This window comes from Lepisosteus platostomus, chromosome 14, assembly GCF_059453375.1.
Source record: "Lepisosteus platostomus isolate fLepPlt1 chromosome 14, fLepPlt1.hap1, whole genome shotgun sequence".
Taxonomy (NCBI): domain Eukaryota; kingdom Metazoa; phylum Chordata; class Actinopteri; order Semionotiformes; family Lepisosteidae; genus Lepisosteus; species Lepisosteus platostomus.
The window spans coordinates 4,421,466-4,444,160 of NC_142624.1; the positions used below are offsets into that span (position 1 = coordinate 4,421,466).

Consider the following 22,695-nt stretch of genomic DNA (forward strand, 5'->3'; position numbering starts at 1 on the left):
AGACCAGAATGTGCAATTCCAGGATGAAATTTAGCCCAGAGAGCCAGGGATAACAGCTTTACTCTTCAAATGATGCCATGCAAGATTTAATGACTATTTCGGGAGCACCTCCTACACTACTGTGTGTGTCTGTGGTTTCTTTCTCACTGGGGAAATCTTCGTGAAGTTCTGATCCAGAGGTTAGAGCGCCACCTACTGGTCTACCAGCACCAATTACAACAATAACCAGGATGGCCTTGGAGATCCCCCACCCCAGTACTGGAATTAACATAGGCTTGCATAGCTTCTGATCTAAGCCAAAGCCTTCTGTAGCTTCTGATAACAGTGCTGCAAATTATGGTTTCTCGTTGCAGTTTCTGTATAATCTATTCTATTGTATGGAGGTTTATCCCTGTTTTTAAAGCACTTCAAGTAGTAGACACCATTGTTTGTTATTGATTGATAGCTTTGATAAGCTTGAAGGTATTATCTTCTGTCCTGTTGTTAATGGTGACAGAGTAGAACAGTGTGACAGGCGCTTTCAAGGGACTTTTGAACCACCTGTTTACCAGGGGTGTATATTTGCACAGTTACCTTACATCCTGTTCCCAGAAGTTAAGTAAACACATAACTTGGCAAGAAAAAAAAAACTATGTTTCAAGATTGGTAGATAGGTGATGAGAAACAAAAAAAAAATCGATGCGACATGCAAATCTGTTTCAGCAGACATTCTAGGTTTGAATCATTAAAGTGAAGTGTTATCGTTGTAATTAACATTACAGAATAAGACAGGGGTGTAACAGTAGGTAGCCTTTGCATGTAATTGGGAAGGAGTCTCTCAGTGGCAGCTAAGGTGTTATTTTCAGGAACGATAACAACATAGTAAATTGGAAATTGACAAACTATGGTCCTTAATTTGTTTTATAATTTCTTTATTATTAACATGACGCTGCAGTGTTACATATGATCTGGGAAGAAACACAACTTCAAATTGGGCAGATGTACACAGTGTTGTGCTGCAGGCATGATGTAGATTATGATACAAATAGTCATTAAATCTTGCATGGCTACCTAGTTAAATTGTAGATTACAGTAGTCAAAAATGCAGGGTGGCAAAAACAAACAGAGACAATGAGAATAACAAAATGACTTAGAGCAGTGGTTCTTAACCTGGGCGTGTGAGATGTGCTTTCTGGGGGGTGAAAGATGACTAAATGTTGAAAAAACTCATTTCTGAATGTCTAACAATACATTTCCACCTAGGGCTGATAAAGTAAAAGCAATCTATTGACATTTTTGCAGTGTAAGTTACAAATTAGGCCAGTTTTCAAATCCAGTTTTAATTCAACTAATGAACAAAAGCTGAAAATCACTCTCCTAACTTTAAAAAAAAATCCCAATTGAGATTTACTGGCCAGTTTTTTTTTTTAACAAACAAGGAACCATGTCCTGTTGGTTTGTTTTTTTATCCAGCTCTATTTTTTAAGAAACTGGTTTTAGTGAAATTATCATATCTCCATTTTCAGAGATAGTATGTCTTCCTGGTATTGTCACCAGATACTGTACCAGATACTGTACCTGAAAGCTTTATCAGATGGTGGACATTTGGTTTGAAGAAACAGAAGCCATATGCCATGAGATTATAGTCTGGTCAATGAGATCTCCTGCCCTAAGAACAAATATTAGCACTGAAGATAAAAAACAATTACAGCCACTGAAATTGTTTTTTAAGGAATATATTTATTTTTACTTTTTTTTACTGTGAATCCCTTACCTGACACCTCTGGTTGTGACACAGTATTAAGAACTCGCAGGGTGCAGAAGAGTTTTTAGCACATCAGCTCATCTTTTTTAATTAAAAATGCTACGATCTTACGTCTTGTGCAGAAGACTGTGATGTGCATCTTGGATTGCCAGAAGCAGATTGTATTGTCTTATTTCATCCCTTAAAATAGGCAAGGTAAGACATTTTTATATTTCTTTTAACAATGTAAAGGATTTTTTATGTCAGTTTTGATGTTAACCTCTGTTTTAAAACGTTATTGCTAGCTACTGCCCTTGTGCTTATTTCTGTTTATTTTAACTGCAGGTTTTCCAGCACTCATATTTACTACTTTTTTAATTTACATAACACAGATACTATACCTGTGAAGCTGGTACAATACTCTTATAAGAATTAATCTATACAGTATAAGCTCCACCTAAGGTATTTTCAGACAACAAATGGTTCACATGAACTGCCTTCTGCATAGTCTCAGCTAGTGATCCTGAGACAAAAAATCCAGTGGAATGAATTTGAGAATTTGAGCAAAATAGCAGGCAATTACCACAGACCTCAGGTACTGTAGGAAGAAAAGACTGCCTGGTTCAGCCAAGATAAAGAGGTCTGTGAGATCAATGAATGGATGAATGGACAGCAACTTTAACTATACTCATTCCAACTAAGTGAGAGGGACATGACCGCAAACCCCACACTGCCCCGCAAGGAATCGAACCTGGGAGTTTGTGTAGCCGTTGTCATATAAGACAACGGCTACACAAAGCCGTTTGCTGTAAGTCAATACAGCAAAACATTAGAATGCAGTTATTAGACCTCTGTTTCTGATATTGGGTTTGAGGTTGAATGGTAAAGACATTCTTAATGAACAGCATTACTTAACTGCTTAAAGGACACTTTGCTGGTAACCTTAAAATAGAAGCAATTCTACTTGCAGCTATAGTACACTACAGTAATGTAACATTCAGTAAAAATTAGCATTATTTGCATGATCAGCTCACTCAAATTAGAGATTGAGTCAGTCCAATCTTGCTTTCATATATCATATGAAAGTGTGGTTTGTAAGAGTAATATGGTAATTATACGGTAATAATATACAGTATAATGAAAAGAGCAATAATTTATATAAGAACATGAGAAAAGGTTGAAAATACAAAAGGTTTCAGAAAGGAGGCCATTCAGAACATGGGGGGGACTTTCTATCTGGTTTTTGGCAGCTAATTAGGTTTTTCATCCAGTCATTTCTTAAAGAAGCCAGTTTATGGGCTTAACAACATGACTGAGTATCTGTTCCAGACTTGCATGCATACCAGGCTATCTTAACTTTGTTATTGTGCTGTTTTTCTGACCATTGTTCAGCAAATAAATATTAAAATAGACTATTTTCACCAGAAAACATATATAGTATCCCCTACAGTAGATTGTTTTAAAATGATTATGAAAATTTGAATGTGGCACAAAGGAAGCCCCAGTTCCACAGAAGAGCTGATATGACAGACATCAGTGAGAGACATCAATGAAACTGCTGACTAACCTGAAGGCCAGGAAGTGGAATTTCCACTCAGATAGCAAAAGTAAAAACAGGAAAGTGCACAGAAAACTGAGGGGAAAAAAACTGTGTCAAGGTGATGATAGAAAAATATCACCTGTATCTAGTTTAATGCCACAATGTAGAATAGGCCTAGAATAGGTTTCCTTAAAAAAGGAAACTCTCAGCATAACAACTTTACTGAAAACAAAAGAGCATTGCTATTGAAACTGTGTTATCGATGCGAGTTGATAATTCTCACAGCTGTTCCTTAGCTCTGGGATTGATTGGGGACTGTCGAACTTTCTGTGTGGAGTTTGCATGTTCCCTTTGTGTTGGCATGATTTGTTTCTGCTTTTCTCCCACTCTCCAAAGGCATAATGGCTAGTTTAATTGGTGTTTCAACATTGTACCTACATGTTTGTGTGTGTCCCCTGCATTGAACTGGTGTCCCCTCTGGGTTATAGTCCTGCATTGAACCCTGTGCTCCCGGGGTATATTCTGGGTTGTGAAGAACTGATTTCTCATGATCTGGTGAACATTCTAAGCAAAGTTGTCCACTGATGTTTTACGACAGATTCCTCTTACTGCCCTAAATAAATGACTAGCGGAATTGAACCTTTGCCAGAGGCAATGCAGCAGCAAATGTAACTATTATTACTATGACATATTTACAACCAGAAAGGCCATGACAGTGTTTAAGTCCCTTTGCAAACATGAGCTACACTCATCCAGTTTCAGGTTTCTGACTGCTGGGCATTATTTTGTTGTCCCTAGACACTTCATGTTTGCTTAAATGCAGATGAGTTAATTTGATCATTAAAAAGAATCCAGAAGAAACTTTAAGTGCCATCGGCCATTGTTAGTTTATAGTAAGACAAAAGGAACCATGAGCAGAGTTTGCAATTTTGGAAACATAGACAGCAAAGCAGGCTTGTTACTGTAATTTAAGCTAAGCAGAAAAGATTAACTTGCGGGGCGCACATGTGTCATCACACACCAGGTGAGAATGAGGCAAGGACAGCACTTACTGTTTTACATTCACCTCAATTCAGGTTTTTCAAAATCAGAAGTCAAAATGGAGACGTACTGTAACATGTGACTCAAACAAAAGAAAAACAAAGGAAAAAGTCACCTGGGCTTATACAGTATTTTCCAGGCAAATAGGGAATGTTTTCTGTAAGGGAGGTGCCACTATATTAGATATGTAAGGGCTTGGCTCAGAACCATGGTTTTGGAGCATAGTTACCCTTCATTCACTTTTACTGATTAACAAGTCAGAGCTTCATTGCATGAGACAGGAATGCAGATACTGTAACGTCTTCCAGACACTGGGGTTCTGGGCATTTCATTAGAGTGAGGGGACACAGGTGGAATACCCACTGGTCAAGATGGACACGTCTACCCCAACAACACAGCGGTAAGAGACAAAAGCCATTTGTTTTGACATTGGGTATTTTTTTTAGGTTCTACCATTCATTTCTGATCATGTTTGTGATGCTAATAAAGCTCTGGCAATTTAACTGTCTAGAAAAAGACTCACATTTTTCTATAATTTATTTTACAATACATGTCAGGATTGTGGAATTCTTAGAACTTTAATATAATATTAGATAAATATAATATTATAATATTACTACTATTATTAATAATTAATATAATAATGAAATATAATATTAGATACATTAACAGACAATATAATCTATTTAAACTCAAGGCATAAAAGAAAACACACTGATACAGTATATCACAGATCTGAAAAAAATGTGCTGCATCTTGTCTATCTTTTTCAATTGTGTAACTCCTTAAAAATACTAAACTAACTGAGGCTTACATGTCAGAGCTACATTTGACCCAATACTACCACAGTCTCTTTGTGTTCAATTTTGGACATCATTCAAGAAAGTTTTTTTTGCTCTGGCACTAGTCCAGAGAAGAGTGGCCAGATATATTCTCATGCTGAAAGGAATGTCCTTTACTCTCAGGGCTAAAAAAATCAGAATCTTTTTTATGTTTTGAGCAGAGATCACTTCAAGGACATCTCCTTCAAGTCTTCAAAATATTCAAAAGCATAAACAAAGTCAACCCAACAGACATTTTCAGAATCAGCATAGAAATGCTTTGAACTGCATTAAAACTGCAAGAAGCAAACCTTCGCTGTTTTTTGTATCATTAACTGAATCAGCTTACAATTTTTAAATGTATTTTAACCCACTAGGTCTGCTTTCCACACTGAGGAGACTGCGTTTCTGATTTTGCTCTAAGTTGTAGATAAAGGAATGACATCTATTTCTGTTTCATCTTCATACTTTCCACACTCTAGAACTCTGTGTCACATAATGGTTGGTCATGGTGCCTGAGAAAGTCAAAATTCATCACAGCTCTGTTATTTTACTTCTCTGAATTTCACATGCTGTTGGCATCTATCTTACTTTTTCTTTCTATTTCAGGAAAGGGATGTTTGGTATTAAGAAGAAAAAGAAAAAGGCTGACAAGGGCTTAGTCTTTGCAAATAAGGGTGCTCTGGGTAAGGCCTATAAAACAAACACACCCTCTGTTTACCAAGCACCTTCTCCAGTTATAAAGATGTTAGATTTGTTTACACTCTGTGTTGTTCGGTAATGATAGTGTGCAAACATGCGTTATGTTCACTAGGAAATTGTTATTTTTTTTAAAGAAAACATGTCTTATTAAGGCTTCAGGGGGAGGGTGGTAAATTTTGAAAATAAAAAGCATATACTGTACCTTAGGATGTTCTGTAAAAACAAAACAAATTGTCATACCAATCAGTCGATATTGTTGGCGTCTGTGTTTCAAATCCAATATCCTAAGTTTCAGAGTACAGAACGTCACAGATTCAGGGGTTTCAAAGAAAGGAGAGGAAGATGAAGGGAGGTATTTGAGTTCAGTTTATGTAGCTGGTTTGGTGGAGATGTTCCTAAGGCACAGCTGTGTGTGATTGGCTTGTCTATGATATCTCACCCAAACATCAGTGAAAAACTTCCATTTATAGTGACTGTGGTTAAGAGTACAGAATTGGTGGTGCTTCAACGTATTGATTGGAAATTGTACACTTTACAGATGGCAGTGAAACAGACGTCACTCCAGAAACCCCTGCGCTGGCTGGAGCAGGTGAAACAGAAGATGGCAGTTTGGCTGGCCCTTCGGGAACCCCCAGAAAACCAAAAATCAGAAAAAGGTATTCAGTGCTCAAGTGTGCTTAATGTTAAAACACCAACTTATGTATTGTTACACAGCGCCATAAGGGTTACTGCTGCTGCCTCTCAGTTATTGGGTCAAGTTCAGCTTGAGACACATTCGGTGTGGAGTCTGCATGTTCTCTATGTGCCTTTGTGGGCTTTCTGCAGGAGCCATGGTCTCCCCTTCTCCATCCAAAGACACACTGGTTATGTTAATTGGTGTCTTAAATTAGTCCCTGTGTGTGTGTTTGCATGCCCTGTGATGGACTGGCACCGTGCCCAGGCCGTCCCAAGTTGCACCCTGTGCCACGACGTTTGACAGAAGTGAGTGGTGTTCTCATAATGTGTGGTTGGATACTTGTGGAATGTGTCTGCAATCAACAATAGCAAAGTAAAATCCAATTATGCAACAAAACAAATGTTGTTTTTGTGTCTCCCTAACAGATCCAAGCCCGTAAACAAAATCCATGACAGTGAGAGTAAACCGCAGTCATTCCAGGTAAATGAATATTAAACAAATCGGAAAATGACAGAGATTGTTTCCGTATGTAAAATACTGCACTACAGCTGTTTCCAACAGCTTTTTCTGATACGGTCTTCTAATACTTGCATATATTGTTGTGTCAGATCTGTAAACTAAAGGCTGTAAAGTGCTAGAAAAAGCAAACAACTTAATTTTTTCTTTTACAGTGTGAATATTGGGACAATATTTTTTCCCTTTTATGTATCTTTTTAGCAGGGCCTTCTGTTAATTAACCATACAATTAAGCTGTAAATTGAGCGTACCACTAGAAAATCAACTGTAAATAACGCTTGCTCATTGTTTGAACACATATTTCTGGTTATAATGTACACAAATTAGCTCTGTATAAAGTCACTGCAAAGGAATGCCATACTGCTTTCATGAATTCCTTCATGCAAAAACACCTTCTGTGTTAAATCATAACAGATTTTCTTTGTAAATTATGCACAGTACTTTCTTGTTAAACCCAACGCAGAGCGCATTGCCTGTCAATTTAATTTTCTCAGTTTGTCGCTCTGTTCTGTGTGTACTTATCTTACATAGTTTCCTCTAAGACGAAGTTTACAGAGTCTGCCACTGTAAATCCAATGACAGATGTGCTAAATTGAATGAGCATTTACTACACTGCAAATGAATTACATACGTTGCATGTTGTACATATTGCATCGTATTCATGCCCGGGGTTGTTGTGAGAAAGTTTAAACGGAGTCTGTATTTGCGCTTTTAGATTTCCTTTAACATCACAGAGGCTCGACAGCTGGTGGGAGAGAACATCGACCCCTGTGTAGTGATTGAAGTCGGAGAGGAAAAGAAGCAAACGACAGTTAAAGAGGGGACCAACTCCCCATTTTACAATGAGGTAGAAAATGTTGCTATCTTGTCAGAGGGAATTAATACTCATGTCAGTGGGCCAGGAGAGCAGGAAGCAGGCACAGGGGTTTTCTGTTGCTGTCTCAGGTGAAGGTGTCAGTGACTAAAGCTCACGTCCAGCTTTTTCAAAAGACAAGAGTATGACCGGTCTCAAGCGGGTTCTGAATTACAGAGACATTAATAATGACACCATTATTAGCGTAAGCGAAATTTAATTTCCGGGGAAACCACTGTATCCCTTTTTAATTGCACATTGAACACCGACAGCAGAGCCCTTTTGAGAATCAGCATTCCCATGCAGACATAAAAGGCTCCACATTTTGTGAATGTTTTTGCAGGGTTCTGACAATTAAAGTCGGAAAAGCAATACATGTATGTGTTAGTTGTAATTTTTGCGACTTATAACCTCTTTTGAACAAGTACAGTACGTCTTCCAAACACACAGTTGTGGACCGCTGTCCTTGGTGATTTAGACCTGACGTTGTCTAACCTGTTTATCAAGCTTGTGCAGCTAGCTTTAACATTTGTTTATTTTGAGATAAGGACATAATATTACATTATGAGATTAAAGTACAATTTAGTACTGCAATAAATGTTAGTTTTAAAAACTGCTTTTTAGAGTTTGTCAATGTAATATCGTAATTGTTCTCTTTTTCCCTTTTGTTAAACAAGTGATGTGTGTTTTTTTCCACAATATTTAATACATGCAGTAGAAATCGTCGACAATTTCTCCTGTAAAATTAAAATCTCAATCATCAGTGCTTTTAGTCGAGTGAAATACTTAGAAAACATAAAAGTTACCACAAGCAACTAACTCATTTCATATTTAACTGGTCACTTAACCATCCCTTTGTATAACAATTTTATTTAACAGTATTTCGTGTTTGACTTCTTTGGCCCTCAAGAAACATTTTTCGACAAAGTCGTCAAGCTCTCAGTAAGTACAACGTTAAACAGGTGCTATTACTGAATTAAAAATCAGGCTTTTTTTCACATTGAGTACAAAGAGCCTGAATTTACAGGAATAAATCTTCTACACTGCTGATAAAAATCTCAAGGCTTTTCTGAATTTATTTATGTTTTAGTTCTATAATATAATTAGATTTTAATATAAGTCATAAGAAAAGAACAAGATGACCTGATTAACAGTATAACACAAAGACAAAATATATTTCGGATTTAATTAACAAAGTGATCGAACAGTAAATATCCTCATGTGAATAAGTATGATTCAGTAACAGGGGGAACCTCTTTAAGCAGCAATGACTCTGGCTTCTGCTTTTATGGATTTTGGCTGATTCTTCCCTACAGAACCCTTTAGAGGCTGTGACTTGTAAGGTTTTATTTCATGAATGGCTTGCTTCAGGTCTTGCTGTCTCAATTCAATGGGGCTTGGGTCCAAACTTTGACTAACCTAATCCAAACCCCCCAAATTGTCTTCCATTCTGTTGTAGATCTGCTTGTACAGTATGTTTAGGATCATTGTCTTGATGCATGACCCAGTTTCTGCTCCCATGAATGAATGGATTCTACTCCAGGATTTGCAGATACAACACCAAATTCTTGGTTCTGTCAATGATGACAAGTCATCCAGGTCCTGTGGGAGCAAAGCAGCCCCAAACCATGAAACTCCCACCATCATGCTTGAGCTACAGGATGATGTCCTTCTCTTGGAAGGCAGTGTTTGGTTTTTGCCTGGGGAGTTCGCAAATCATTTTCTCAGCACTGTGAAGTGAACTGAAATGACATAAAAGGGGAACTCCATGGATTTAAGAAAGAGTGAGATTATAGAAATAGAGTGATGGCATTAGACAGGATTAAAATTAGTGAGGGCTTATTAACAGAGAGGAAAAAATCAGTATTTTATATTGAATTAAATAACAGGAACTGTATTGCATGTCTTATTGCTAGAACTAAAACAGCTGAGAATATAATTATAATTTTGTTCCTCACCAAGGTTATGCATTCCAAAATTATGCGAAGCTTCACTATTGGATCTTTCAAACTGGATGTAGGAACTGTTTATAGCCAACCAGGTAAGATATTGCCTTATCAAATGTGGTACGAATCAATGGTCCAGTATACATTTGTCTTGGTTTCTGAATGTCTAGGGTGGAAGGCTGAAATGTAGACAGAGATGGAATTTAAAAAATGTTGAGGCCTTCAACAGAATGTGTTTAAAGTAGTTGGGACACTGACACACACCTCCTGGACCACGGTTTCGCTGTAGTACACATTACACTCCCAAGTACAGGAGTGTTCTAGTTTTCTTATTCTGGAAGTTTGATAACCCTCCTCATTCAGATGAAGACAACACTGACAGTACTTCCTCTAAGAAGCTCACAAAGGCTGTACATGTCTTCACGGTTAGCCTGAAGGACTAACAACTATGGTAATAATAATATTGATTGCTTACACTTATATAGAGCTTTTCTGGACACTCCACTCCACTTCATTCGCTCAATTCCTCAGGTCATCAGTTCTCCAACAAGTGGGCCATGCTCACCGACCCTGTGGACATCCAGACAGGGGTGAAAGGATACCTGAAGTGTGATATTAGTGTGACGGGGAAAGGAGAGACAGTGCAGCCCACGCAGAAAGCCAGTGACGCAGAAGAGCAGATCGAAAAGTAAGTACCTGCTCCCTTATTTGCATTCCAAATGGGAGCACCTTCATTTAAAGAAAAGTTGTCCCGTTAACCCATGTTTTATGTTGTGGTAGCCTAGTCCTCAACCCGCCTCTGTACTTATAGGTATGTGCTTTAACTTCCTATATATACCCACAGTTCTACTTGGTCTCATTGACGTAGAAGCAAACGCCACAGGTAATAAAGCTTTACTTTCTCCGTTCCCAGGAACCTGTTGGTTCCTAAAGGCTTCCCCTCTGAGAGGCCCTGGGCCAGGTTCTATGTGAAAGTCTACAGGGCAGAAGGCCTTCCCAGAATGAATTCCAGCATCATGGCTAACGTGACCAAGGCTTTCATCGGAGAAAATAAGGACCTCATCGATCCCTACGTGGTGGTTACGTTTTTTAACCAAATGGTAATTGTCACGACTCGTAAACGCCTTCTCCCGTTAGCGTCCTGGCATTCCAACGTGTACTAAATTCCACACACGCTCATCCAGGAACTAATTATCCTAATTAACTTCGCACAGGGGCAAAAAATCTCAGCCCTTTCAGATATCCTGACAGTAATGGGCTTTCAGGAGGGCTTTCCACCTCGTTTGGACTGCACAATTCTGGATTTTGCGATCTGAGCCTTCAGTTTTTTTTCTGGTTGTTTTGACATTGACGCGGAGAGCTATTGAGATGGAGGGGCTGTTTGATCGTTTTGAATTTACCACCATCTGATTTAATCCACAGACTACCAAAAAGGAATTCTTTTTTGAACCCTTTAACTCTTTTATAGCACTGTTGTTTCCAGTATGTGTTTTTTTTAGAATGAAAGGGAATTAACTACTGTACATCATCACATTTTAGGCAGATTTTATGTAACTGAAAGTATGAGAGCTAGTGTCTGAGATACCTGTAGCCATATACACATGGGGACCTAAGAAATCTCGATCCTGCATTTCTCTGGTGGCATTGTTTTTATAATTTAGCCGCAAAGTTCATAGTATGAGTGAAGAGCTTTGTGTTTTAGAACTGATTTATTTTTTAAGACGAGGAAAATCGACTTGACTTGCTAGATTAAAATTGAAGAAGGCCTTTCTCAAAGGCTCATGGGATTATTGCATTATTTTTCCCTGTATTTAAAGGGCCGAACGTCCACTCAGAAGAGTTCTGCCGATCCCGTGTGGAACGAGCAGATTGTCTTCAAGGAGATGTTTCCTCCTCTGTGCAGGAGGCTCAAGATTCAGGTCTGGGATGAGGGCAGTATGAACGATGTGGCTGTGGGAACCCACTATATTGATCTGAAGAAAATATCAAACGAGCAAGATGGGGACAAAGGTAACAGTCTACTCGTTCCTTCCTCTGGTTTACCTTATAAATAAAAATATCACTAGATTGTATTTCATTCACCGTTCAGTGAATTTCATCACTAAATCTACTTTGGAAGCCCCATTTTTTCACAAAGCCCAGATTTATTCTATGCTTTAGTGTTATCTACAGTACATTGCTTATCAGGTTGGAATTGCAACTGTATTGTTGCATTTTGCTTTAACATAGAAAAAAAATAGAATTTCCTTTCTCTTGAATATCAACATTTGTATCTTCATTTGTGTTTTATAATACAATAATTTTATAGATACAGTAGGTGCGTACTTGTTGCTACGAAACAAGTTGTGAGGAAACTAGTTGCAAGGATATTTCCCAGCGTATTGAAAACAAAATCTTAAGTACTGCAACGTGGAGGAGAGGATAGGACTCTGAAAGGTGGTGAACCCAAATCCCGAGTGTGACTCTGCTGTGTACCCTTAGGCAAACTATTTAATTTTACATTGCTCCAACAACAATGCTTACTGTGTAAATGGGGATACATTTCTACTGTTAGAGATAAAGGCACCAGCCATATAAATTAATAATAGGGAAAAGCCGTATATTCAGTTGTAAAACACTAGCCCAACTCTAATTGGATGTATGCACATCCTTCTTGCACTGTAAGACATTATTTTCATACTTTAAGGCAACAGTGAACTCAGAATTACAGAGCTAAAGAACTGGCTAGAGTATTGATGAAGTGCCCTGTGTTAACAATGCATGCTCACAAGTGATCAGCAAACCACGGATATCACTTTGAACACACTCAGCCCCGATGGTATGCAGCCAATTGTATGCCCTTCCTTCAGAAATCTCAGACACAGTTTCCTAGTGTCTTAGCCCCATTGTATTGAATGGCCCAACCTGATCTGTGAATGAAGGACTATTAGTAAAGCCAGTAATAAGAAACCTCAACAATTACCGATAAATGTCAACATCTTCCTTGTCATGTTCTTCTTGGGGTAAATGTGTTTTCCCAAGCAGACATTGAGTATAGAGTATAGAGAAGGAGCTTTCCCGTTTGTCATTGACTGTAGGATTTCTACCCACGTTTGGCCCCGCGTGGATCAATCTTTACGGCTCCGCCCGCAACTTCACCCTCATGGACGACTTTCAGGAGCTGAACGAGGGTGTGGGAGAAGGGGTGTCCTTCAGGGGCCGTCTGTTCATAGAGCTGGCGGTGGAGATCCTGTCGGGCGCGGCCTCAGAGTCCAAGCTGTCCAAAATAGCCAAAGACCTCAAGCTCGCGGCGAAAACGCCGAAAGCAGCTGGGAAAGAGCAGAAAACGCCGCCCACGGCTGAGGAGACGAAAGCGGCGACAGAGAAGAGCACAGCCCTGGGGGCGGAGGTGACTCCAGTGGAATCGCCCGCTGAGGTGAGTTTCAAGTTTGTGAACTATTGGCATCAATTGAACGTCAGCAGAGCCAGAGCTTCCATCTGGATTCTTAGAGGACTCTGAATGGAGTTTGTAACGAAAGTTCTGGAGGGATGACAACAACCAAGTTCAATCAGACACAGCTGTCAATAAATAGCAATCACTCCTGATGTCATTTCCTCTCCTTAAACACTATAAATACTGTACGTGATCCCCTTCTCTCCCTTGCATACCATCTCTGGCCCACCTCCACTCCATCTCCACCTCTGCAGCTGCCCCTTGGTCACCCCCCACTCTGCGTGGGGGTCCCAACCTCCTCGTCGTCTGGCCGGGAGGTCGGCCTTCAGCCAAGTGGGTTCAGCCAAATTTTCACTCAACACCCTATAATCCTTTCAGTTCACGTAATTCTTGGGTGTTGTTACTCCTCGTGAATGTTAGTTGTGGGCGGGGCTGTCCGAGTATGTGCCATCGATAACATGACTATCACCTGTCTTGTCCAAACAGCAGTGAAGGTTATGGGGGTGAAGCAGCTCTCCTCCTTGTAGACAATCTTTGAACTATCCATGATTAGACAGGTGGAAACAAAATATAGCAGACCCTTTTCAAATTCTTAATCCTGATTATCAATGTCTGCCCTCTGGAAAACGGTTCCAAAATGTAGATCAAATCGATACAAATATTAATTTGTTCCCTTATCTGTTGAAGCAACAAACAAATGGTAAGGGTAAATGCACATGGGTCAATAGAAATCATTCATGCTGTAAAAAACTATGTATGTTTCGCAAGATTGGTATAAAACCTAAAATCTTACAGGAAGCTAAAATGTAATGTAATGGAAGTAATATTGTTTTAGGGGAGTGTCAGTCTCACACTTCATGAACTGAAATGTGTTTTTATACTGTAAATACAATATAGTTTGAATTGCTGCACTTAAACATGTTTTATCACTATTATATAGCTTCTGACGTCTCTTTGCTTCATTACGAGGGATAAGTGGAAATATGTAAATATATTAATAAGACTTTTGGCCATCTTCCAGTATCATGCTCTGAATAATTTGTAGTGAATAAATTCATCCCACCCTTTTATATAGCACCTTAAAGCAGCAGCGCCAGATGATTTATATGAAGTCTGATTACAGATATTGTCAAGAGCATCAGTATCAGACTTTCAAACACATCAGCTGTTTCCACTTCAGCTTTCCCTTAAATCTGTGATCCAGGAAGCCCAGTTTTGCTGACTACATTATGACTGCATGCAAAACATACTGTACCTCAAGCCATTTAGCCTGATTTAGAATCTCTGCACGTCTATCCATTCCTCTCTTTATTAACCACCCAATCGTGTAGGAGTGCTTGATTTCAATGCATAATGTCACCCTCACTCCTACTTTTCATTGACTGAATGTGTATGGTGAGTTTCATCCTATTGGATCCTGTCCCAAAACACATCTCATGATAAGGTGACCCACTTCATCCACCAACCACTGTGTCATTTGCAGCAGTCATTTTGCACCAGCTGCTCCACTATACAACAGATCAGGTGCAGTGAGGTCAGAAATGTAGGCGGGGGCAGACTATAGAAATTCCAAATTGACATGTAGCCAGGACACCAGGGATAACTCTCCTCCTCTAACAGGCATTACATCTAGTGGGAAATTCAATGACAAAGCACTGATTTTGCTCTACTTTTTCATTTTTGTGACCTTCACAGGGCAAAAAGACAAATTTCAGATTTGGAATTCAATATCATGGCTGGTATTTCTGACATGCCATTATGCAGTGCAACAGTAATTGTACTTTACTCATGTTATTTATTTAACATAATGTCTTTCACAGATTGACAAAGACAGTATGGAAAGCTACCTGCTCTTTGGGTCTGTATTTGAGGCTTCAATGATTGATAGGAAGATTGGGGACAAGCCTATCAGCTTTGAGTTTACAGTTGGTAAAGATTTTTCCTTTTTTAACTTGTGGCGGACATCTTAAAAAAACATTTTTAAAAAACATTTCAACATATTTGTGAACAACTAAGTTTCTTTCCTAACCTAAAATGTCAAATGTCTTAACAGATGTTTACTGTTTGACTGTTTTAAATTTGTGTTCACATTTCATTCTTGAAAGCAATGCCAGAAATCGGTTTTTGTTAGATTTGTTCCAGTTTTCAGAATCTTTTTCCATAAATAATACTAATTTTGAATGACAAAACAGCCCAGGAGAGACTGAAAACACGATTACATATGCTAAATTGAGTATTTTCTTTTATACAGTGGGTGTCTTTTTCCAAATACCTCTCATGTTTTATGAAATATTGCACATTGAAAGGCTATTTTACACATCAAATGCAGATAATTAATATATCAATTTCCTCTTGTCAACTCATGGCACCAAAAGAATCATAATTTCCAATTCAAAATTAATTAAATATGACTTGGGTGTTGTTAAATTGTTTCTGATTAGATGTTATGTTCATACCACGTTGGTAGTAAGCTTCTTTTCTTGGTCCAGGAAATTATGGAAACTTCATCGACGGAGCCTCTCCAATCCACGCAGGGAGAAAGAAAGCTGTGGAGCATGGAGACCCAGAAAAATCTCCTCTCCTGTCATCCAGAGAGCCTGAGCGACATCTGGAAGCCCTACCCTGCAAATCTACAACCGTACCAGAGAGGCCACAGCTGATGGAGGGAAACAGGTTTCAAAGCTATGTTTTTCCTGCAGATCTCTTCTAGGCCTGGAGTAGATATCAGCTATTAAAAATAAGGAAATGTGACCTATGTAATTGCTAGGGCCACTATCCTGAGAGCAGATTCATATGTGAAAATGTATGTATTAGAAGATATTCTGCCTCAATAAACACTGTTTTCCTTCAACAGACAGTACTTCTTTCTGCCACACTTAAATAAGAAGCCCTGTGTACATATTGTCAGTGAATGGGAGGATCAGACATTTCGTCTGTACTACTCAAACGTGCTGGAGAATATTGCTGTTGCTTTTGTAAGTTCTCTTGATTAAAATTATAATTCATTTTATTTCCCACTGGTGTACTGTACATGGTTAATGGTCACAGCATTTCCCAGAAATGGAATGTTCTTGTTTTATATTAGGAAGAAGGCATAGAAGAGGTGAAAGAAATGAACAGGCTGTCCGATCCTAAAGCAGATGAACAAATGCTAAGTGTCCTTCAAGAATTTGTCAGTCGCAGCAGGTACGTTGTTTATTTTTCACATTATTTTCTGGTTTATGTCCAACATTTAATTTGTCCTGCTGGAACCTGAATCCAGGGTGTCATGATGGCACAGTGGTTAGCTGGGTGTGATCTATGTGGAGTCTGTATGTCCTCCTCATGTTTGTGTTGGTTTCTCCCATAGTCCAAAGGCCTGGTCCTGGTGTAAGTGTGGATGTAGTTTCGTATGTCTATAAGAGCCCTGTCATGGACTGGTGTCCTATCCAGTGTGTATCCTGCATTGTGCCTGTTGCTTGCTGTGATAGGCATGATTACATTACCATATAAAGTGGTTAGAAAATGAATGGATGAAGAAGCCTGAGTCCAGAACATGATATGTCACCTTATTGCCCTCAACCCAAGTTTCCAGATACTGTAACTAATGTATAGCTAAGTTATTTGGTTGATGATTTTATTCAAAAGTGATTTGCAGTTAGAAGGAATTTGAGTGAGGTACTTTGTTAAAAGTTACAACAACAGTACCACACATAGGATTCAAGGCCACAGCCCACAGGCCAACCCCAGTTAAAACTCTACACTGTAAATAATACAGTACTGTATACACACCATACTACGTTCCTCAGAATTTGAACTTACTGTTTAATTTCCACCTTGAAAATAGAGCAAGCCTTTTGCACTGCCTGTTATGTTTGTATTGTATCATTTTCAAAAAGCTTGCTTTTTCACATTGGTCATAGAAATGTGTTATAAAATTTGAATGTTACTTAGCTGTTTTTACAAAGTAGTAATCCAGTAAAAGGATTTTTTTTTCTTATTCCCCATTGTTTGTGAAAATGTAGTTTTATTAAAATGCCTTATGGTTTCCCAATAGAAACTTCATTGCTTTTGCTGAGAAGAAAACAAAAACTAACAACTTAACCATGCTGGACAAGAAGAGGCTAACGCTGTGTAAACAGGAGTTGGTATGATGAATGAACTATTGTGTATTTCAAGTGTTGTCGTGGCTGTTTTCAGATAATAATAACTTCATTCTGCCATGTGTTGCAGTGCAGCTGAGGTAACACGCAGAATAAGTCAGGTTTGCGTTTTACCAAAAATTAAGCTAACATTCATGCACATCACTAATCCACAATCATTCATCCACCACAAGTTTATGATTCAGTAAGCATGCAATAATCTCCAACTGTAACACACGGTGTCAGACCTGTCCACAGGTCGCAGAAGTGCCACAGTGCCAAACATTTGAATCAGCAGGTCTTGCTGTAAGGGTTTTCTAGAATAAGAAGTAGAAATGAAAGCAACAGCAACAAACTCATTTTAGTATAATACACAAAATATAGGACCTGGAGCAAGATTAAATTGAAATAGGTAGAAAAAGATTGCATATAGAACATGGCTGATACAGTGGTGTAGTGGTAGCATTACTGTCTCACAGTGCTGGGACACTGGGTTCAATTCCAGGCCTCATCTGGGTTCAAGACCAGACCTGGGCTGCTACAGTATCTGCATGAATTGTGCTCTCTGGTTTCCTCCCATCAAAAACTGGTATATTAATTAAGTACATGGGAAAACTGACCTGTGTTTGTGGCTGTCTGTCCTGTGATGGACTGGCCTGGCTTCTCATCAAGGGTCTGCCCTGATTAGTGCTCATTGCTTGCTGGGATAGGCTCTGGGTCATCTGCACCTCTGAACAGAAAATGGATGGATGGAAGATTATATACACTCCATAATTAAAGAGCAATAAGCTGCCAGTTAATTAGTTCTTGGAATTACTGTTTTAAATGTTGATCTGATGGCACTTAAAACCAAGAACTGGGGGAACCTCTTTACCCAAAGCATTGTGGGAGTGAAACAAGCCTCCCAGCTATATTATTGAGCCGCTACTCAAGAAACAGCCAGAGGAAAGACTTGGTTCAATTTGCTACTAAAAACTAAATGGGCTAGATGGGCCTAATGGCTTCCTCTTTGTTGTAACCTGTCTTATGTTTTTGTAGTTTCACTGAAGTAAAGAGTAATCATCTTACTTTACAAATGAGGGCTTTTTTACCAATGAGGCTGCCCCCTCACAAAAACTACATATTTTTATCATTTCTACTGTATATGACATTTTACCACTGTGTTCTCAGCACTCATGTGGTGGAGGTAATGTATTCTACACCTCCATTCACTCCATAGTACATCTGAGCATTGTGTTATGCTAGGGCAATGTTTGCCAACAGATATTGTGAGATATTTGAATATAGTCATATTTGCATACACTAGTGGAGGCAGTAGATAGATCGTCATACAGATTAATAGTTAATCATTATTTTTTCCTTTGTCATGTTTAAAAACGTTTTCCAGGTGGCCCTGTTATTTTAACCATCAGTGTGTGCTGTGTATAAATAATTCAAAACAGTGCTCATCCAGTACATGGATTAGGTGAAAAGCAAACATTTAAATTTGTGAACAAATGAAGAAACTGAAATGTAAGAAATTAGATTCTTACATTACAGGTATAAAACCATTAAGCATCTCTTTCCCTGTCAGTTTGCTTTTTGTCCAACTATAAGTCTGTCAATGCCTTGGTTGCCTTATTGAAATGGCTGAAATGTCTGTCTGGTTTTAGGAAAGTATGACAAATGATGTGCAGTCCATCGCTGAGCAGAAAAGGAAAAGATTGACTTTGAAAGAGATGATTCAAGAAGCACAGAAATTCACACAAAGACTTACGTTTCTTGTGGAAGAGGTACAGTACATATTTCCCGGTTTCAAGCTAACAGCTGGAATTAGCCTAAGAAAAAAGAATTGAATTATTAATTATATTTCTTGATTCTTTACATTTGTTATGTCTGGAGTTGTATATTCCAAGAACATTTATTAACACAGAAGGCAATGTCCATTTATTTGAGTCTCTCATGGAAGACATCACACTGCTGATGAGGAAAGGTTTTTGCATGTGACCCTAAGTACAGTTTTATGTCGCTGGTATATCAATATCGCTGGTATATCATTGTTCTTTCAATCTTTTCTGCTTTTGTGTCTCCCATTGCAGCCTCAGCACACGATCCCTGACATTTTCGTCTGGATGCTAAGCAACAACAAGAGAGTGGCCTATGCTCGTATCCCTGCCAGAGACCTTGTCTACTCTGAGTCCGACAACGAAAGGGGGAAGGACTGTGGAAAAATCAAAACCCTTTTTCTCAAAGTAAATCCCTTCGTGTCCAGGCCTATCCTCAGAGCCAAACAAACTCTGGTTCCTCTGCTGTCTCCTCTAAGCTCCTGCCATTTCAGTTTAATCACAGTGTTTCTTTCAGAAATTCCAAGGTTGAAATAAGACAAAATTTGAGTCTACCAAATTCTACTTTGAAGCATTAATTAGAATAAATTTGATTTAAAACACTGACATTTCAATGAACCCTCTGTTGCCAGTGGAGAATGAGTTTGGAGCGAGTGATATAATCAGTCTAGTGCTGTAAGCCATTCTGAAGTGCTTTTGAGTGACCCCCACAAACTTAAATTTATAAACCATATCATGAGAAAATGCACACAAGAATGCGGGCTCTTAAATCTACTGAGGTACAGTAGTTGAAACATTATTATTGTCATTTAAAGATTCTTGGAGTTGTGTCTTCACAACTCGAATGGGTGTTGGCTTTGTTTTTAACAAACTTGAGGTAGATTTGACCAAGATGTACAAATCTCTCATCCCAGACTTGTACAAATAACTGGAAGTTTTAAAAAGTCATGGCTTGCAACTACATTTAATAAAAAAGAAGAGGCTGTCTTTTATGTAAAAGGTTGTGGTTATACAGAAGAAACTGCCAAGTCAATGCGAATATTCACCAATAGGTTTCTGAATCTTTAAATTACAAGCAACTGAGTATGGTGTGTCAGACGCCTTATTGATGCTTCTCTTTTGTGTATTGAATTTTTAATTGGTCTTTTGTGTTCCACCTAATCTGGTCCTGTGAATATCTGTGTCCATAGGTCTTAATACAAGACCTATACAAGTGCTTTGTATTTTCTTTTCCAGATGCCAGGGAAACGAGTAACTGGCTGGACAGTTCAGGCCAAGTTAGATGTTTTCCTGTGGCTGGGACGCTGTAAGGATTCCCATGTCATGCTGGAAAACCTACCAGAGGGATATGAACCCGAAGGTCTCACTGCGAGTTCCGAACACATCACCATGCCCTTGCCCGACTTCCTGGTTTATAAAAGTATGTTTATACAAAACTTTACTTCATTTTCAGTTGATATCTGCCACTGGCTGACAGAACCTACTCATCCCATCTAGCTGTTTTTCACTCATCTAGCTGAGTTTCCTTGGATCAACAGTGATCCATTCTTCCTCTTCTTGTGAGACTTGTCCTTTGCTGTTTCTATCTCTGTGCTCTTACAGCAAAATCAAACATTGGCATTTGCTTTCGCCCCAGCCTATGATTTTGTTTCAATATCATCTCGATGTTGGAACATGTATTTTGTGGGGGGGATTATGCATAGTTTCTGTATCGCCTGCATGTTCAGGGCTGTGGTCAGGTGTCAGGACAGTTTACTGATGTTCCTGGATGACTTCCTTTTTAAGGCACAAAGGCTTACAACAGACTCACAATGAACACCTGCTCATATTTGTATTTTGTTCTTCTGGTTATAGGTTGTATAGGTTATAGGTGATTTACCTTTTCTGACCTATGCTCTATTTCAGTTTTATTAAATAAAAACTGGTTTTGCTCATCACTCTAGAATTCTTATTGTCTCAATTCAGCCATGCAATGAAAGCAGCAATGTGGAACTCTTGAGGGCAAAGCATGTAATTTTAATTTTCTGTTTCTTTTTTTTGTACTTCACAGCTCAGAACATATTCCAGCTCAGAGCGCATATGTATCAGGCCAGAGGGTTGATTGCTGCAGACAGTACAGGATTGTCTGATCCTTTTGCAAAAGTGTCCTTTGTGTCTCAGAGTCAAACGACAATGGTAATCTTCTGGTTTAAAGACCTACATCAGGGAAAGGACACAGCAGTGTACAATTCAGTGTACAGACTCATGTCATCCTAAAACAAGCAGCCTTCATAAATAAGAGATATGTACTGTACAGTACTTGTCATAAATATCAGTGTACAGTATCAGTGTTCTGTATGTAAGATATTTTTACTTTACTTTGATCCCAGTCTAACATTCTTAGGTATGTCTAGCCTGTGGTTTTATCCATTTTACTTGAAATTCCACCCTATCTGCAACTTCTCAGTATACTCATAGATTAATATATTAATATATTTAAATACAGCACTGACGTTAGTGATCTGTTGTCCTGTGTAAGAAGATGTTCAACAACAGAATTCTAAAAAAAGTTCCGAACCCTTTGCCCATTGTTGTCTTATTTCTGCTACATTGAATGTTTTGGATATTTGAGTAAATTATAAAACTACACAATGAAGACTTTGGTTTTGTACACTGTATATATTGGATTTTTGTTGGGTTACACATACTGTACTGTACACGTCAAAACTTTTGAGGTAGCAGGGTATTGTAATGCCTGAAGATTATACACTTAACGAACTAAAAATGTAAAACTTTGCAATTATCTACATACTGTATGTATGTAGTCATATTGAGAAGAACATCATGTAATGAAATGGATGTAACCATTTTCTATGTGCAGGTAAACACAGTTTCAGATCATGTGTAAAAACATCACTAAAACGCTAACTAAAAAGATTTACCATCAGTAAAAATGTTTCCTAAAGACAGCTTCCTCCTACCTCTTTGTCGTTACAGATTATCAATCAGACGTTGACTCCTACCTGGAACCAGATGTTGCTTTTTAACAGCATCGCTCTTCACGGAGAGTTGAAAGATATCACTGAGGACCCTCCCATTGTGGTCATAGAGCTGTACGACGACGATGCCTTGGTGAGCTCAAATGATTTAACATCTCTGGTCACCACAACTTAGGCTGTTCATTTCCAACGCGCTACGGAAGCGATATTCACTGAAAGAACTGGTGATAGAATTGCGTATTTATTGTAACAAAAGTTCTTTCCAGACCCTATGCGGACGACACAATCTGGGGTAGTGAGGAAACATTGGGGAGAAAAGTCATGCATCAAAAAAGGGTGTGTGTCCTTGGTGCGCTGGTGTTCAGGGGGGGTGAGTCCGGGGCAAACAATCCAGTAGTAATCCAAATAGGAAATCCAAACACAAGCAAAGTCCAAAGCCGGGAAGTCCATCCGAGAACAAACAAGAAAAAAACTGGAACCGGGTCGGAACTGGCGGAAGGGGAACGGGAACAGAGAATAAAA

At 38.8% G+C, this 22,695-nt stretch overlaps 1 protein-coding gene across 3 annotated transcripts in view; it reads left to right on the forward strand.

Annotated features, from left to right (window-relative positions):
- Nucleotides 1-1,587: 1,587 nt before the first annotated feature.
- fer1l6 (fer-1 like family member 6) overlaps nt 1,588-22,695 on the forward strand; it is a 39,783-nt gene continuing 18,675 nt past the window's right edge. For 2 of the 3 annotated variants that reach the window (XM_088606635.1, XM_088606637.1), the window contains exons 1-21: nt 4,471-4,704; nt 5,735-5,811; nt 6,366-6,483; nt 6,929-6,983; nt 7,735-7,866; nt 8,752-8,814; nt 9,835-9,913; nt 10,350-10,506; nt 10,732-10,918; nt 11,636-11,828; nt 12,896-13,233; nt 15,072-15,180; nt 15,741-15,924; nt 16,106-16,226; nt 16,337-16,437; nt 17,288-17,378; nt 19,025-19,144; nt 19,451-19,603; nt 20,432-20,615; nt 21,246-21,370; nt 22,172-22,306. In XM_088606635.1, coding sequence (XP_088462761.1) covers nt 4,676-4,704; nt 5,735-5,811; nt 6,366-6,483; nt 6,929-6,983; nt 7,735-7,866; nt 8,752-8,814; nt 9,835-9,913; nt 10,350-10,506; nt 10,732-10,918; nt 11,636-11,828; nt 12,896-13,233; nt 15,072-15,180; nt 15,741-15,924; nt 16,106-16,226; nt 16,337-16,437; nt 17,288-17,378; nt 19,025-19,144; nt 19,451-19,603; nt 20,432-20,615; nt 21,246-21,370; nt 22,172-22,306 — 2,751 coding nt within the window. In that variant the 5' untranslated portion in view covers nt 4,471-4,675. Of the gene's footprint in view, nt 1,940-4,470; nt 4,705-5,734; nt 5,812-6,365; nt 6,484-6,928; nt 6,984-7,734; nt 7,867-8,751; nt 8,815-9,834; nt 9,914-10,349; nt 10,507-10,731; nt 10,919-11,635; nt 11,829-12,895; nt 13,234-15,071; nt 15,181-15,740; nt 15,925-16,105; nt 16,227-16,336; nt 16,438-17,287; nt 17,379-19,024; nt 19,145-19,450; nt 19,604-20,431; nt 20,616-21,245; nt 21,371-22,171; nt 22,307-22,695 lie in introns of those variants that run through there. The other variant, XM_088606636.1, reaches the window with a different exon arrangement.